This window comes from Triticum dicoccoides, chromosome 3A (assembly GCF_002162155.2).
Source record: "Triticum dicoccoides isolate Atlit2015 ecotype Zavitan chromosome 3A, WEW_v2.0, whole genome shotgun sequence".
NCBI lineage: Eukaryota > Viridiplantae > Streptophyta > Magnoliopsida > Poales > Poaceae > Triticum > Triticum dicoccoides.
Genome location: NC_041384.1, coordinates 612162838 through 612180452, shown reverse-complemented (window position 1 = coordinate 612180452; position 17615 = coordinate 612162838). Strand labels below are relative to the sequence as shown.

At 46.9% G+C, this 17615-nt stretch overlaps 4 protein-coding genes and 1 non-coding gene across 5 annotated transcripts; 2 read left to right on the top strand and 3 right to left on the bottom strand.

Annotated features, from left to right (window-relative positions):
• The first annotated feature begins 3179 nt into the window (after nt 1-3179).
• Nucleotides 3180-3253, top strand: TRNAV-CAC. Its single transcript has one exon. It is a non-coding gene; the product is annotated as a tRNA-Val (tRNA).
• Nucleotides 3254-7400: 4147 nt separating this feature from the next.
• LOC119269582 (PRA1 family protein A2-like) lies at nt 7401-10002 on the top strand. The gene is made up of 6 exons (XM_037551439.1): nt 7401-7840; nt 8446-8483; nt 8587-8665; nt 9226-9320; nt 9414-9485; nt 9564-10002. The coding sequence occupies exons 1-6, from the start codon at nt 7431-7433 to the stop codon at nt 9647-9649; spliced, it is 780 nt and encodes a 259-aa protein (XP_037407336.1). The 5' UTR covers nt 7401-7430; the 3' UTR covers nt 9650-10002.
• Nucleotides 9912-11909, bottom strand: LOC119269581 (NADPH-dependent aldo-keto reductase, chloroplastic-like). Its single transcript, XM_037551438.1, has 7 exons — nt 11674-11909; nt 11536-11586; nt 11352-11428; nt 11096-11183; nt 10726-10998; nt 10411-10641; nt 9912-10158 (listed from the first exon to the last, which is right to left on the bottom strand). Exons 1-7 carry the CDS (start codon nt 11785-11787, stop codon nt 10075-10077), a joined length of 918 nt encoding a protein of 305 aa, XP_037407335.1. The 5' UTR covers nt 11788-11909; the 3' UTR covers nt 9912-10074.
• Nucleotides 11910-12016: 107 nt separating this feature from the next.
• Nucleotides 12017-13025, bottom strand: LOC119272667. The gene has a single exon (XM_037554107.1). The coding sequence runs from the start codon at nt 12926-12928 to the stop codon at nt 12017-12019; it is 912 nt and encodes a 303-aa protein (XP_037410004.1). The 5' UTR covers nt 12929-13025.
• Nucleotides 13026-13445: 420 nt separating this feature from the next.
• LOC119269580 (aldo-keto reductase family 4 member C10-like) lies at nt 13446-17291 on the bottom strand. The gene is made up of 7 exons (XM_037551436.1): nt 17010-17291; nt 16845-16895; nt 16359-16435; nt 16179-16266; nt 15311-15586; nt 14946-15194; nt 13446-13880 (listed from the first exon to the last, which is right to left on the bottom strand). Exons 1-7 carry the CDS (start codon nt 17118-17120, stop codon nt 13797-13799), a joined length of 936 nt encoding a protein of 311 aa, XP_037407333.1. The 5' UTR covers nt 17121-17291; the 3' UTR covers nt 13446-13796.
• Between the last annotated feature and the right edge of the window lie 324 nt (nt 17292-17615).

The following is a 17615-nucleotide window of genomic DNA, read 5'->3' as shown; positions in this document are numbered from 1 at the left end:
TGATCATTTGCTAAAAAAATAGCTCGAGCAACATAGTTTGTATATTACCTTGGTTTGATTTATTTATTTTTCTTCAATCGAGGAACCGGCAGAAGCACTGCCTTTTATTCATACAAAAAGGAGGGTTTATGTACAAAGGTGTCAGGTTTTTCCGGGAAAACCTGGCAGAAAATCGCAAAAGAAACCTACAAGGTATTGCAACTCAACCAATATTGGTCGCCTCATGGGCCCTTCCGGAGGCCAAGGCCCCTATTTGATGTCCTCAAATGCGATTGCCGCCACCTCCAAGTGGGTCATGCGAGATCCATTGAAGATGCGACCATTACACTCCTTCTAGATATTCCAAATGGCGTAGAGAAAGCGGCCGCTACGATGGCGTCTGTCCTCGATGGACGGCGGAGCGACGAACGTATCCCACCAGTTAGAGATCTTCATTGGAGGTGAAAGCGCATGCGTGACCGCATGTGCCTCTCCCGTCCACACTGGGACGTGCGACCATACTGCGACAGAAAACAAGCAGTCCTTGCACAGGTGAGTTGTCGTTTCTAGCGCCCCAAGACAAAGCGGGTAGCGAGGGTCATGAGGCCAGCCCCAAACGGCCAGCATGTCCGTCGTAAGAATCTTTCCATGGCGCATGAGCCAGAATAATAACTTGCATTTTGGTTCCACGTGCGCCTTCCAGATCTTAGTCGGCGAGAACCTGGGAAAGGACCCTACAAACTGGCGTAAGCTGAAGCAGCGGAGCAGATGCCGTTGGGGGTCCAATGCCATGATATGGAGTCTTCCCTACGCGGGGTCAGCGCTACCTCAGATGTTACCAATGCAACAGTAATGAACTCCAGCAGCTAGGCCGGCATCGCCAGGCGAGCGACCGATCAGATCCAGTTCTCATCATGTAGCTCCTTCATTAACCTAGTGAAGGGTTTGAATTTCAGTCATCCAATATTCACAAATATTCAAACATATCGACCTCGTGTGCCGTGAAAATTCCACGATTGTATAGATCTATACGAAGTGTTGACGTGATTTGTATCTAGTGGCACCAATGTTACGAGTACATTTCCACCTAATCGGTTAATGTAGTTTTTTTGCGGGGATACCAATGTAATTTTTGATACTACACCAATTATCACGATTTTTCTATAATAAGAAATTCAACACATTTCTTATGCTCTAAACACTACCATGGTAATTTTGACCTTTACTTTGCTTAAATATATTTATATAAGAAGGAATTCAATATTCCTAAAACTATGACAAATCCAATGATAGGAGTACATTTCCACCTAATCGATCAATGTACTGTAGTTTTCTTTACGAGGAGATCAGTGTAGTTTTTGATACAGTGCACCAATTATCATGATCTCCCTATAATAAGAGTTCAACACATTAGTAGTAGTAAAATTATGGTTTTTGGTGCGGAAATGTTGCGTTTCTCTACGCTCTAGTAGTTTGGGGAAGAATTGTTTGTAGGGATGTTGCGTTTTCTCATTGTGTGGACATAGTGCGTTTTCCTCAAGTACTTTCTTCGTCCGAAAATACTTGTCATTAAAATAAACAAAACTAAGTACTATGTTTAAAATTAAAATACATCTAGATGTATTTTATTTTATTTATTTTGATGACAAGTATTTCCGAATGGAGGGAATACTACGCACTTCCACGTCTCTTTTGCTGTGAGCACGTATTTCCATCACAATACTCCTATTCCCCGGGACGGCACCGAAGCCACTGATTCACCACAATAAACGCCGAGTTGGAATTCCCTCACCTACTTAGTATTTACTACAGCACAATAAACACAGCCTTCCACCCCCGCGCTGTACTCTGTACTCAGCCAGGTGACTTCCTCGGAGCCCCCACACCGTCGACACCGAGTTTGGTTCTATGCGCACGGTGCGCCGTGGCGGTACGCGGCCAGGAGGCATGCACCAACCACCAACGCACAGTATAAGCTACGCTATGCATGCAGCATCATTTCGCGCACGAACTTCGCTTTGCTTTTGCTACTACTCCTACCTAGGAGTAGGAGTAGGTCCGTTGATCATTGCGCGCACTGTACCGCGCGGCGCGTCCGGCCAAACTGTGCTACGCGCCACATGGCCCACAATGTTTTACTACCCGTATATACTATACTTCTTCGTAAAAGCATCTCCAACTAGTCCTGGCCATGGGCAGCCCGGCCCGAAAATGCCCGACCCGGCCTGGCCCGACGCCGCTCCCGGGCCGGGCTCGGGCCTAGATTTTGAGCCTGAAGACCAGGCCGGGCCCATCGTTTTCGTATTTTTCTGAAGGACGGGCCGGGCTGGCCTGAGGCCCGACGGCTCGGGCTGGGCTCGGGCCCAGAAAACAGGCCCGACGGCCGGGCCGGGCTGGGCCGGGCTCGAGCCTAGGTTTTTTGTGTCGGGTTTGGCTAGGCCCGGCCCGAGGTATGGCCAGATATATCTCCAACAGACGCGCTAGATTAGCCGCACGCTGAAAAAAATGACTATATTGCGCGTGATTGAAATTGGGCTCCAGCGGACGCGCTAAAATCCCGCGCGCAGCAAAATAGGTTCAGCGTGCTAGGGAAAACGGCATCGCACACTGATTATTTGGTGCGCCTGCTGAAAAATCTGGGCTGCTGCTGATGGAACCGTGGGATTGGACACAGTGTGTTTTGCGCTTCTAGTAAAGCAAATACACAAGCCCAGCGCGCTAAAACGCTATTTCGGCGCTGAAAAAAATATAACGGGTCCCGCAATTGCGGGTCCGTTAAAGATGCTCTAAGCTTACCCGAAAAAAAAATGCTCTTAAGCTAGCGCAATGCCACGGAATCACAGATCTCAAAGCATGCAGCGCCCCTACTGACCGCCTCTTATTTTTTGGCGCGGAAGTGCCACTACTCTAGCTCTACCGACCTGATTGAGAAGATGCTTGGCCCTTGGCCCTTGCACATGGCTCCGATTCAATCTGGGCGCGCGCGACAAACAAACTCGCACGGCGCTCGACGCGCCCGTGATGTTTTTTAGTACGCTGCTGCTAACCACCAACCGCCTCGCCATCTAGAATCTTTAGATATTTTTCCTCAGAGATCATAATACGACGATGTCTCCTGCGCACATCAAAGGCGATGTAAAATATTTCCCTAATAAAACAGAAATGGTCAAGTAAAATATTCGCTCGTCACATCATAACATGTCTGGGTGGTGTAGTTGGTTATCACGCTAGTCTCACACACTAGTGGTCCCCAGTACGAACCTTGGCTCAGACAGGTACCTTTTTTTTTCTCTGCTTGTTTTAGATGCGAATATCCGGTTCTTTTCCCCCTCTTTTTTGAAGCGGATTCTTTTCCTTTTGCAAATTGCAGATGGTCGGATCGCACCAAAAAAATCGCAGGGTGCACAGCGTCGGCAATTCAAATAGTTCTTCGTACAGCTCAAAAAATATATATAGTTCGTAAAAGTAAGTTAAAAAAAAGTTGTCTATGAGGTCTTTTCTCGGTTTTCTTAAACATCTTTCCCTAATTTTTTCACTTTCCATTAAACAAGCCTAGGGCCAGCAAGTCAGTGCAACGGGCGGCGTTGCCCGTCACCAATTACCACGTGAGCTGGGTGACCGGCGGTGGCGGCAACGCATGGCGGTGCAACGGCGAGCTGCGGAGCGGGGAGACGTGGCGGCGTGGCCATGTGGGAAGGTGTGGTGGTGAGCCCTGGCATGGCGGCGGTGCGGGAACACGGGATGCACGAGGGGTTTCACCTGTGAACTTTCAGCGATTCCCTGCTAGTCAAATTATACGGGAAGGGCTATCTTTCAGTTAACATGAGGTGAGTTGGAGAATTACACGAGAACCCGTAAAAAAAATCAGGTCTACAGAGTTGTTAGAGGGTTGTTTTTGCCTCAACTAACCGTGTTTTTTTACGGATGCAGTGACTATTGGAGTTGCTCTAAATGGTACAATTTTTGTAGAAGGCCAAATGCCGTAGACAGAAGAAAATTAGCCCTTGCAACCGTTTTCTTAAAATAATAATAAATTACGGACATGTCATTGAAGAAATCACAAATGTGTTTCCTTCTGCGTCCAGCGATGACCCAATGTGAGCAAAGCTCATTGTCGGCTTTTGATCTTCAACTTACCGGAGCACCCTTGTTGAAACTCAAGAGTTTATAGAATCAACAACCAGGAAGTCGTTGATATACAACAGAACACGCATGCGACCGGAAAGTGACAGAGAAGGTAGGCACAAATCTCACAAATTCCCCGAGGAAGGCCAAAAGATAATCCCAACTTCGAAGAGACAGAGAAGGCAGGCACAAGTCTCACAAATTCTCCAACAAAGTCATATCCGACCGAGCTTCATCGCACTAAAATGAAACTAGAGAACGAAAACACGTTGAAGCTTCATACCTCCACGGGACGTTGCCGCCATGCAGATCATGCACCCGATGACCGACACCGTCCTTCGACTCGCCAACACCACTCTGAGAAAGGACATCAACATGAAAAAGAAAAACCGAAGCGCCATTGTTGCCATCGTGTCGGCTGCTCCAACTTCACTAGCGAACGAAGAATTCAAAGACCCTACGAGGAAAGACAACCGGGTCACCCATTCCCACCCTTCCGCAGTCCCACTGCCGTAGCGGTCGGCCGAGGCCAGCGAAGCCGCGGTGGCGCCAACAGGTCGAGGGTAAAAGCTAGCCGTCTCCTGGTCGCCTCCTCTCTAGAAAACCTAGGAAAACGACTGCTAAATGGCACTATTGCAGTTCATCGAACTATCCTTTTCATGTAATCGCACTTGTTTGTTTACTCGTCGCCGTGTGGAAGTTCGTTTCTTCGCAGTACTCAAGCCAGTCGTGCGGTGCCGAGCACTGGAGGTGCACGTACGTACACCACCAGCAGCATATTCTCTGGACTCCATTTCTAACCTGCAACACGTAGAGCACATTGGCAGCGTGGCTTCCATAGCCCGGAGTGCACAGACGCGCCACCCTCCCCGTCGCCGTCGCCGCCGCCACGCGTCCCGCCGGTCCACAGAGAGCGTCACATGTCGAAGCCGAGAATTATGAGAGCGCAATGACGTCAAGAGGTCGAGTCCAAAACAGCGACCAATGATCAAGACGAGCAGGACAGTGGGACGTGTCAGGGCGATGATCAGGTCAGGCCGTGCGAACAAAGCCGGACGTGTCGGGGCGAGATGCGTGAGGAGCCGAGGCCCAATCAGGCAGGCAACGATCGAGATCACGGAGGCGCGACGTGTCTAAACGAGACATGCCAGCACGTGACGTCCATCCAAAACTGGCCAATTGTTCCTCCTGTTTCTCTGAAGAAGACGATGCAACAACCGCGCAATGATTGTCCAGAAGAACAGCAGAGTTTTTCCTTTCGATGCTCACCCCAACCCACCACAGAATCCATGAATGGTGCTTAATTTCGGCTGTGCTTTTTCTAAGAAGTGTGCGGCCGCAAGGTCCATGAAAGGGTGTGATGATCCATCAACTTCACGCATGTGCATACAAAAGTGGCAGGGGACGCGCCCAACTTCGACGTGGCTTGCGAGTAGCCGCGGCGAAGCGAACCGCGTCCTGGGGTTGTGGTGAAGGACTGACCGACCGAGACAGATCACAAGAACATTCGTCACTATCACCAGCATGCAACAAGATGCAAGATCGTTGTCGCCGGCGAAGGTAAAGCCCTGATTAAACGTGAATTTTGTGCCCGGGGTGGGAGTAGAATTTGGGTGCGCATTATATTCTTATTACGTGTACGCATGCTAGGCATTTTCTAGAGAAAGCTAAAACATGGCAGCTTAAAACTTGTGACCATGTGTCAATCAAAGCGTGGTCTGGTGCAAATGGATTGGATAGCGTTTGGTTGATCGACCATAGTAGTTTGAACACTTGGCGGATCCTGAATTGATATGAATTGAATGTGGCCTCAAACAATTTTACATTTTATGTCAATTATCGGCATCATTGAAAATTAAACCATATATGGCCTTGGACAATATCCACAATCATTGCCACCCACATATTCCAGTCCAACGTGTCACGGGGAGCTTCGGCAACGTGCAACTCAACATCACCCGTGGCGGTGTCAACCCGATCTAGATATATGAGACGTCACAACTTGGTGGATCTTTACGATGCAACCTCCCCACCACCACGCTCACTCGTGCACGCACCATAATGGTGTTTTATTTTAGTTTGTGTTTTCTAAGAGGTCCGTGGACCAATGCGATTATTCATCAACTTCACACGTGCATACAAAAGTGGCAAAGGATGTGCCCAACATTGACGTGGCTTTCGAGTAGCCGCGCCGGAGCGAATTGCATCCCGGAAGTCTGGTAGAGGACTGAGACATATCATAATAACATTATCACTATCACCAGCATGCAACAAAGATGAAAGATCACAAACACCTTTAAGCCCTATTTCTACCTAGGGGGTAGTAGAATTTGAGTGCGTAGTATGTTCTTATTACGTGTACGGATGTTAGAAATTGGCCAAAGAAAACTAAAACATGGTAACTTAAACATGTGACCACAAAGTGTGGTGTGGTGCAAATGGATTGGATAGTTCTTGGTCGGTCGACCATAATGATCAACACTTATCGGATCCATAATTGATATCGGAAGATGTGGCATCTGGCAATTTTAAATTTGAATCGAATATTAGCGCCACTGGAGATTTAAACCCTACATCGCCTTCGACAATATCCTGATTAATTCACACCCACATCTTCCATTCCAGCGTGTCACGGGGAGCTTCACCAATGTGCAACTCAACATCACTATGTAAGTGTGGAGACGACCACCGCTAGATATGTGAGGTGTCAAGGCTCAGTGGATCCGCCAGAAATAGAAAAAGATCGTTGAGAGCCCGTTACCTTATTTGAACTGTAGATCACCAATAAGAATACATGTAAAGCTCTGATATAACGTGCATTTCGTGCCTGGGGGAATATTCTTATTGCGTGTACGCATGCTAGAATTTTGCGAGAGAAAACTAAAACATGGCAACTTAAACTTGTCACGTGTCAACCAAAGCATGGGGCAAAATGGATTGAATGGTTCCTGGTTGATCCAGCATAATAATTCAAACACTTGGCGGATATAGAATTGATATCCAATCAGATGTGGCGCCATGCAATTTTAAATATAAATCGATTATCGGCATCATCGAAATTTTGAAACCAGATATATCATCAGACAATATCCTGAATAATTCTCACCCACATCTTCCTATCCAACGTGTCACTAGGAGCTTCACCGATGTAAACGTAGATGTGTCATCCTGATCTAGATGTGTGAGATGTCACGGCTGTGCCAGAAATAGAAACAAATATCATCGAGAGCCCATTACCTTATTTGAACCGTAGATCACCAATGCAAACACGCAATAGATTAGCTGGGTCACACCGCTCAAAAAAAAAGCTGGGTCACGAGTTCAGGATGAACTACAAGTGTGACCTTCCAATTCTCCAGTGTACAACTGCACGCGGCATGCGGGGTAGTGCCACACTTGGCCTGAGAGCCCGATCTGAGCCGTTGGTCCATGAATCGGACGGCCAAAACTGCGTGCGGTCAGATAGTACGTACGAGTCTTGTTCCAACCGGACCGAGGCTCGCCAAATTCGAACCAAGCGCCCGTCTTCTCCTCGATCGATAGCGTCTGGGCTTCGTAGTCGGCGGCGAGCGGCGGCGATGGACGGCAGACCCGCGACGGCGGATGACGTGGTGGAGGCGATGCGGGAGTTCGTCTGGTTTCCGCCGCCGCGCCCCGCCTCCGAGTTCTTCTCCCGCTTCAGCGCCCCGCGGTCTTGCTCCAAGTGGATCAGCCGCCTCGAGTGCAACCTCTACTAGTACGATCCATCGCTCGATTCTCTGCCCGTTCCTTCGCCTATATCATCGACCGAATGATCAGCGCGGTAGATTGGTTGGGTACCTGTTTCGATTTGGGCTCGCGGGGAGACAGAGGGTTGATACGTCTTCGCAGGTGGTTCATAGTTTTCTTCGAAATCGGCTGGAAGAATAAGAAGTAAAAACCATTAACACTGTGGACTTTTAAGTTGGACGAACAGGCCGAATCCGGGCGTGATTTTTGTGTGCTGTTGGAAACTGAGAATAATGTTGCATCAATTGTGCACATTATGGTGTCACTGCTGGAAATATTAGCTAGGGATTATGTCAAAGAATCGATGTTTGTTTCACCAAAAAAAGTATTTAAAAACAATTGAGCCAAAGTGTAGCTACTGAACAGATACTCGAGTCATGACTTATTAACGACTCGAGTACAGAATATCTGAGCGTTGATTTTGAATATTTGATACGCTAGAATGGGATGCCTTACTGCCATTTACTTTTAACTGTGTACTGCCAGTTTGCAAATATGTATATTTGTGCCATTGTGCCGTCCCATATACCCCCCTTATTAATGCTCCTTTCCATCTGTTTTGATGTTTTGCAGCTATGGGACCAACTACTTCATCTTGATCCTATTGATAGGTACGCAATGGGACCTCTGCGTGTACCGGTGTTTTTGGCTTCTATAAGTTACACGAAGTTTTTGGGTTTCATATTTCTGTTCTCTTGTGTATGCAATATGCAGGGATGAGCTTCCTTCAGAAACCAGTTGCTATACTTACAGCTTTTGCAACTGGCCTCAGCATTGCATTTTTCAGTGACAGGTGTGTTTAAACTTTCTCACTGCTAATGTTATGCCTACAATGAGAAAACATGTCCCTCCCAACTAAAATGAGCACGGGGTTCTGTCCATCTTTTCAATCTCCAAGTATCTCTTATATTCCAGATGAAGGATTGACACGAGTACCTGAGCAATTTATTTGTAATACGCTCAATAGATGCGTATCACCATAGCAAGCTTTATCTCTTCTATCTAGCCCCGCGGCTCCCAATTGTTGTCACTTCTATTGCTCTATTCAACATTATTCAGTTATTCCTCTTTACAGTGGGGAAACAGTGATACCTCAGACTTCTACCAGGATGATTGTTACCGATTAGGTACTTTTGATGATTGTTACTGATTAGGTACTTTTGATGTTCGATATTGCAGTTTTGCTGTTACTTCCACCAACAAGGTTATAAGCATTGTCAGAAAATTTTCACCGGATTTAGCGGCCCAGATGAGACCATACATAAATGATTACCTTATTGCCTGGTTTTATTATTATTCCTTTACTCGGTTTCTTGGAGAGCTTTGTTTAGATTGTTGCCAATGGCATTTCAGCTCTGTCCGTCATGGCCGACCAAGTATGAAAGGATCAACTCATATTTGTGGCCGACCTCTGTCTATGTGGGTCTTTGCCCTGTTCCTTTTTGAAGGTTGGTAGAACACATATGATGCCATTTTTACCTTAGTTTTTGCAAAATTTCAGTTACAACAGAACCAGAAATGAACTGTTAATATGTTTGCAGTTAGCTGCATTTTCTGGGCGAGCTCCTGCAATTTCCTGATAGTTCCGTGGGAACTATACGTTGGTCTACTCGGTAAGGCCATCTAATTAGAGTTTCAGAATGTTTGCGTAAAACACTATTGCCCTAACAAGTTGAGTTTCTACCCTGCAGTAACCTTGATTCATGCCAGCTTCAGAGAACGTAATCTGAAAGGCCGTCTCAACAGATTCAGGAAGGAATTTCGAGAAGCATGGTGAAATTTCAGCGAAGCCTTAAACGTCTCTTCCGGTTCGTACCATGGGAGCTACCTTGTGGGTTTCTTGGCTCCTGTATAGTTGAAAGTTGAATCTGTGGCATGTTATAGATGTACAGTTAGTACCATTGCAGAGTTATGCTTGGAAAGTACTAGTAAGGTGCACCAGGGCACCACCCCCTGTTATGTTTTTCCATCTCTTTTGGAGGTGAAGGGGGGATGCAACTATAAACACATATTTGCATTCTAGTACCGTGCCAAGCCACTGGAGGAAATTATTATTATTAGCCTTCGATGTATCCTCATCATTTCTTACTTGTGATTATCTTACAGTAGAGCAAAAACATAATTGTCAAATTTGTTCCTCGGCTGGTTGCTATTATCAGTTCCCAACACTCTAGTGGTGCATCCAAATTCTGATGTCTCCTTTCAAATCTCTCCGTCGAAGAGCTCTTCGTAGGTTTTGTAAATGCTCTGAGGGTGCACAAACGAATCCCCTCTGATTTGCTTAACCTGTTCCAACATGAGCATTGAACAAGACACACTTGTATCAGTAACAATTCTACAATTGTATATAACAAAACACAACCAGGCGTATACTACAACAACCTTTGCTTAGACTACTAGTATGAGTTAACCAGAACTAGTTTCATGTTATGACATTTCGTATATGCGCATTTGCCAATGCCAACATTGTAGCAAGCAATCTTAACATTTTCTGCACCTCGGAGGCCCAGACAAATAAATGCGATGTTTGAAACTTGCCTGTTTTATTTCAGAAAGCTTGGCGCACAGTTCTTCAGGAATAGACCAGTCAAACAGAGCAATGTTCTCCTTCAACCTCGACTCATTAGCACTCTTGGGAAGCACACTCTGACCCTGCTGAAGACCCCAGCGCAGAGCGATCTGCGCCGGAGTTTTCCCCAGGCTCTCGGCTACTGATGTCACCACCGGGTTACTCGCGACATCTTTCATCCTGCCCAAGGGCGCATACGCCTGCAGACCAGAAGCATATGAGCACAACACTCAATTGTTACTTGCCAAGTGTGCTCAGAAACACACATGCAGATGCAGACTTACTGATAGATGAACCCCATTGGAGTGGCAAAACGCCCTCAGCTTCGCCTGTTGCCAGCCAAGGTGGCACTCGACCTGATCAACGGCCGGAGGGACACGGGCAATGGCAAGCAGATCACCTAGCTTCTTGGAGGAAAAATTGCTCACGCCGATGGCACGAGCCTTGCCTGAATCGTACAGCTGCTCCATCGCTTGCCAGGTCTTGGGTATGTCAGGGTGGACAAAGTTCTCGGGGCTTATTTCGGTGCCTTTCTTGACCTGGAATGGCCAATGTATCTACATAGATGTCCAGAACAGTCAGCCGTTAACAGCAGAAAGATGGCAATCTTTCAGTTATGGACTTCCGAATCCATGTAAAGGTGATCCAACTTACTAGGTATAGATCCACATAATCCAGCTGCAGATCTTTCAGTGTGCTGTCGATTGCGAGCGGAACGTCTTCGGGTGCGAGATCGCTGCACCTACAGAAGTAGCACACAGTTTTCTTCAAAATGCAGAAGAAGTGCAGAGTTCTTGGCTTCTTTAAATGCAGAAGAAGTGCAGGGTTTTGATTCTCTGGTTGCTACGATAGGAAGTGAAATGACTAGTTCGAAACAAATGCTAGCCTTGTGGAAGAAAATGGTAGGTACCATATCTTGGAAGTGATGAAGAGGTCCTCTCGCCTGACCACGCCATCGTCGAAGAGCCTCTTCAGAGCAACGCCAATCTAGTACAGGAACACGACGAGTCACTCCTCGTAATCTGCTTGTAGATCAAAGCCGTGTGCAAGCATGTGATTTACTGTTCATCTACAGGGTTAACTGACGGACTAACCTCCTTCTCATTATGGTACAGCGGCGCGCAGTCGATGTGCCGGTACCCTGCCTGCCATCGCCGCAGCAAGCAGACTTAGAACAGCACGCACAGGTCTGAACTGGGGTTAAAAAGGGGATGGGGAGAGAGGGCTGGTACCTTGACGGCGGCGCTGAGCACGTCGGCGATGACCCCCGGGGCGGCCTTGTAGGTGCCGAGGCCCACGGAGGGGACGCGGGCGCCGGTGTTGAGCGTGAAATGAGCGGCGGCCATCCTCTTCTCCGGCCACCCCGCGGTCTCCGCCCGCGCGAGCGAGGCGAGGATGGGGATGGGGATGCGATCACGAGCTGAGGGGCACACCTGGAGTCCTCCAAAGCCGTTTCGTTTCGCCAAGCAACAAAAAGAACGCGAGGTTGAAGAGGAAGCGAACGTGATGGAAGCAATATCGCCCAAACGAGCCGGGATTTGTTTTGTTTTTTTTTGAAATTCACTTCTCACTTTATTAAACTAATGAAAGGATCTCGTCTGAAACAATACTTAGAATACAATCAGGGGGAACAAGGTCCCAAAACATCGAAACCATATTACTTATTCCTAGTTTAGCCAGCCCATGGGCAGCTCTATTCGCTGTTCTCCTCACCCAGGTGATCTTGCACTCAGCAAGCGAACTGCACATTGATTTCACTTCCTCTACAATTTGATCCATAGCTGATAAATTCCGCTTCTTTTCGTTTAGCATCCCAGCAACAGTCTGGCAGTCCGTTTCAAGGTGCAACTTCTGCACTCCCTTCTGAACAGCTTCCTGAACTGCTCGTCTGCATGCAAGCAGTTCAGCCACCTCCGCGCTGCATGTATCCGGGAAAAACACCGACGCTGCACCTCTGAAAACTCCATGTTCATCTCTAAAGATCACACCCCCTCCACCTCCCACCCCTGACCGCACCATAGCTCCATCTACATTGGCCTTCAGCCAACCATGCTCCGGGGGTTTCCAAGTATCCTTCAGCTGGCTACTTGCAACTGAACCATGGCCACCCATTACTCTTTGCCACTCCTCTAGTCGCATGACCACCGCTTTTGCAATCTGCTCCGGCTCCTCAATCTTCTTTCCTTCGCGTGTTTCATTCCGTGCTAACCATAGTGCGTAGATGCCCTGGATCATCATGGACTTTTCCTCGTCCGACGCCTCTGACAGCCACTGTAACATCCACTTCGCGAGCGAACTCTGGGTGCTCATAGATACAGGTGGGATCGCCACCCTTACACCCAATGCCGAGCCCAGCTCCTTCCAAAACATTGCCGAATGATAACAGGCCCAAAACCGATGATATAGCTTCTTCTCTCCCACATGCAGGGCAAAAAACGCCCGCCTTGATATGTCGCCGTAGAAGTTCCGAGCCCACCACCAGGCCATTCTTGATCAATCTCCAAACGTGGATCAGCGCTTTCCCAGGAGCTTTGGATCCCCACAGAGAGAGCCAACCTTGGTGGGTCGTGGTGGATGACGAAGAGCCTGGCTGTCCAGCTCTTGCCCTTTTCTTCTCCATACATAGATGATATGCAGACTTCACAGTAAATTCACCATTTTTTATAAAGTTCCAAGCAGGAAATCTACAGAGCCCTGTCCACCCACACAAATTTGCAGAATATCCTGGATATCATCCGGGGAAAACATGGTCACCAATTTAGCTTTATCCCATGCATCACCCTCCTCATTTAGTAAATCGCTAACACGTCTAGATCGTCCCACCCATCCGGTGCCGAGCCCAAGGAGATGCGGCCATGGGACCCGTGTGTCACCTGTGGGTGCCAAGTCGACGGCTCCTCTCGGCCTCTCCCCGACGCTGTCTATCCATGGAAAATCTAGCGAGCTTTGAGTGGAAACTTATCGCTACTTGCTACCAGAAGAGAAAAATCGAGCAATCAACTTGTAAACAAACGGCCCCAGTTTTATTACCATGTGAATCAACTTCGCTGGAGGAACGATCCATACAGAACAAACAATCCCAGTGACATGAAAAGCTATGATAAATTCATGCCTCCACCGGCAACACAAGATAGTTTCAGAAACTTAAGATACATGTCATCTCACTTCCTATGGTCCTATCACCTACGGGAGTAAACCGTGCGTCTATTCAATAGTTTCCAGGGTGACTGAACCCGTACATTTCTTAAGCGCATATGGTGATACATAACAAGTGACTGACACTGCTATCAACAAAGGAAAAACAAGTGACTGACAGTAATGAGACGCCCAACCCCCAACCACGACGGGGGCTGTCCTAGATTTCGCCATCCCAGAGCTCATCGTGGGTCTTGTAAACGCTGTCTTTGTTGACGATGAAGTTGCCCATAAGCAGCCTAGCCTGAAGAGCACAAGAAAAGGATGGCAAGTCAGAAATGACTAGGGCACTGCTGCACTCACGCTGGCGTGCTATGAATGAAACGCCTTGGCTGAAAATGCATATTGTAGTTCGCGGATGGTTAACGATGCCATCACTAGTCAGGATCAGGATTCAGAAGGCCATCATTGACGTGTACCCGTCTTTATGGATCTATAGGATTAGGAACCTGACGCTGTTTGTTTCAAACAACAGCTGAAGTGATAAACAACGTTGGTCTGATCAAGTCATGCAGCACCTAATAGCCACTACACGGTGAATTCAGTGTTAGTTTTGTTCTATAATATGTGAATGACAGCTGAAGTGACAAACAACGTTGGCCTGATTAAGCAATGCCGTAGCCACTAGACAGTTAATTCAGTGGTGGTTTTGTTCTATCTGTGTTTTCCTAGAGTAAAAGGTATTAAGTGTAGGTCCCTTAAAAGATCAGTACTCCTTTCATAAGGAAAGAAACAAAGGAAAATAGGGCTCCATTAACAGCGAATGGAATAGTAGCCCATTCAGTCCAAAACGAATAAGCAGTTTCTTATGTCATGTAAGTGACATTGGACCATTAATAATTAGAAACAACAAGCAATAGAATTTTCAAAAAATAAAAAAGAGTGGAACATAACCATTGGTTATATCTTGTGGCGAGTAGACCTAAACCTGTGCATCATCTCACTAGAATCCGTCACGCTGTGCTTCTGAACTAGTATATTATTGCTGCTTGTTATTGCGCGTGTGCTTCTAATTTTCTTTTAACAGGCATGATCCAAGGATAAAATAACATTTCTGTATGAGTATCTTGGCACTGAAGCTACCCAATACAAATTCAGAAATGCTACTTAATTATAAGTTCTATAAGAAATTTCCAATGGGGCATTAGAAAGCCAGTGTATACTGTATATGTTTCAAATTCGGTATCAAATAGCAGTGTAATCTTCTCCAAATCATATCAAGCAGCTCGTATATGATAATAGGCGACGGCTGAGGCACAAAACAGCTAAAAGTAGATGAAAAATGTCTATATGAAGTTGCATAACTCACCTGCTTAATCTCAGAGAACTTTGCAAGCAAGTCTTCTGGAATAGACCAGTCATAAACAGCAAGGTTCTGCTTTATCCGTTCTTCACTCACACTCTTTGGCAGTACACTGTGGCCCATCTGAATGTTCCAGCGCAACGCCACTTGTGCAGGAGTTTTGCCAAGCTTCTCTGCAATTGAGAGGACGACGGGTTCTTTGAGGACATTGCCATTCATCCATGTTGAACCAGGCGAACCTAGCGGTGAGTACGCCTGCAACATGCAGATGCTGAATCATAAGCACAAGCACAACTTCTGAAAGATAATGCTACAAACACCACTAGCAGTCACTTGACTGACGGAAATATAGAGTTAGATGGTAGACTTACAGAGAGGTGAACACCGGCCGACTGACAAAAGCTATGGAGTTTAGATTGCTGCCAACCAGGATGGCACTCCACCTGGTCAACAGCCGGAGGTATGCGAGCTACAGCAAGCAAGTCACCCAATTTCTTCGATGCGAAGTTACTCACACCAATTGCACGAGCTTTGCCGGCATCATGTAACTTCTCCATTGCTCCCCATGTAGCTGGGATGTCAGGTGGTAAGAAGTTTTCAGGGTTGCCAATGCTTGTTCCCTTCTTGACTCTAAATGGCCAATGGATCTACAAAAATATACATGCCATTAGTTTTTCATTTGACATTATTCTACAACAACATACGAAACCCTTTCAACAAACAATCATCTATATCAAAAGTTAGACAGAAGTATTACAAATAAACCCCAAATTATCCATAGACTTAGTAAGCAGAAGTCCACAATACAATGTCTGTCAATACCAGAATGGATGGATTTGATAAGGTTAACTGAACACTACTGATCGGAGTTGTTGAACAGGACAGAAATAACTGCCAGCATATCCAATGGGTGGTGATAGGAGGAAATCACATTTTCAATGATCCAGTCACTCTTCACATCACAATATTGGAATATAATTATCCAGCAGACTAGCACTGTAGCAGATGTAACATAGACAAACTTTGGACGCTGATGCATGATTTCACAATAATGTAAGTTGACCGTCGATTGAGGAACATTATCTTTTACTAAAAGAAATGAATGGAATATATGAAATAGCTACTTGTTATAAATTGATGCCAATGGTGGTCATGAGACACTGAAGACAGAGAAACCATAACTGAGCAAATAACGTGCTGAACTATGACTCATTAACAAGGAAGATCCATACAACTTACAAGGTAAAGATCCAAGTAGTCAAGCTGCAAGTCATTGAGGGAATCCCCAAGTGCCTCAGGCACATCTTCTGGGGCATGATGACCACACCTGAAAAAGCATACCCATTAAAGCAGCAATTAGTTGGACATGAAGCACTGAAGAGATATAACCACAGGGGTATCACCAGAAATTTGTCTTACCATAGCTTAGAGGTGATAAACAGATCTTCACGCTTGACTACACCCTCTTCAAATAGCTTCTTCAGAGCCAAACCCACCTGGACAATCGAAAGAGGGATACTATGCATTTGTTATTTGTAACACAACTTCAATGGAGAAAACTTGGGACATAAAGAATCTACTGGCATCTCGAATTGGTACACATACTCTAAAGTTATCCAAATTAGTTTTGTCTGGAAAAGTAGGTAGATCATGGACTCTTTCTAAAGCAGTTCACTACTATTCTAGTGAAAGACGGCAAGTAAAATAGACGGACAGAAAGCAAGCTGTCGTATGGCCATGAGTATGAATGGAGATTGGACAACTGAATACTCGGAATATTATGTTCTTTCTTCTTTTATCAGTGATGGTGCGTTGCAGGAAACAAGTAGGAAGTTCGAGCACGGATATCAGACGATAATGCAGGAGAGAATGGATCCAAAAGGTATGGAGAAACCGGATTAGTACCTCCTTCTCGTTGTTGTAGGCCCTGGCGCAGTCGATGTGCCGGTACCCCGCCTGCACGCACGATTTCAGTCACAAAATCAAATCAGGCAGAGGGAAAGCGCATAAGAGGAAACAGGAAAGGGGGCATTGTGGATTTGTAGGGAGAGAAAGAGAAGGAGATGGGACCTTGACGGCGGCGTAGACGGCCTCGCCGACGACGCCGGGGTCGGACTGCCAGGTGCCGAGCCCCACCGAGGGGATCTTGGCGCCGGTGTTGAGCACGAAGTGCGTCGCCATCTCCGCTCCCACTCACTCGCACGCACACGGAGGCAGTCGCTGCAGTCTCTCGCAGAGGACGCTGGAAGGAAGGGGACGGGGACGGGGACGGCGAGCAATGGGTGGTGCGCGGCGAGTTTATACTCACTCACTTTGTAGGCAGCGGAGCGGGTGCGGGCTGTCTCGGCACGGCCACAGCTGTGTGGTTCGTCACGGGGCTCCGTGGTTATGAGACTAGGCTAGTGCAGCGTGCGCCAAGTGGCGGGACGAGCCAGCTGCTGCGTCGGTCGGTGCCATTGCCATCGCTCTTTCACAGCCGCAGCGGCACGGCGTATTTTGCTTCACAGACCTCCACGCAGTCGCACGTTCACAATGCTTTTGTTTGTTCTCCGCCGTCCCACGCACACTGTTTGTTTGTCTGTTCATCATAGTAGTACTGTATAAAATTACGTGGTGCAGTCGCGTGCTTCTTCTTTTATTGACCTGGGTGCAGTCGTGCTTTGTGTATATGCATTA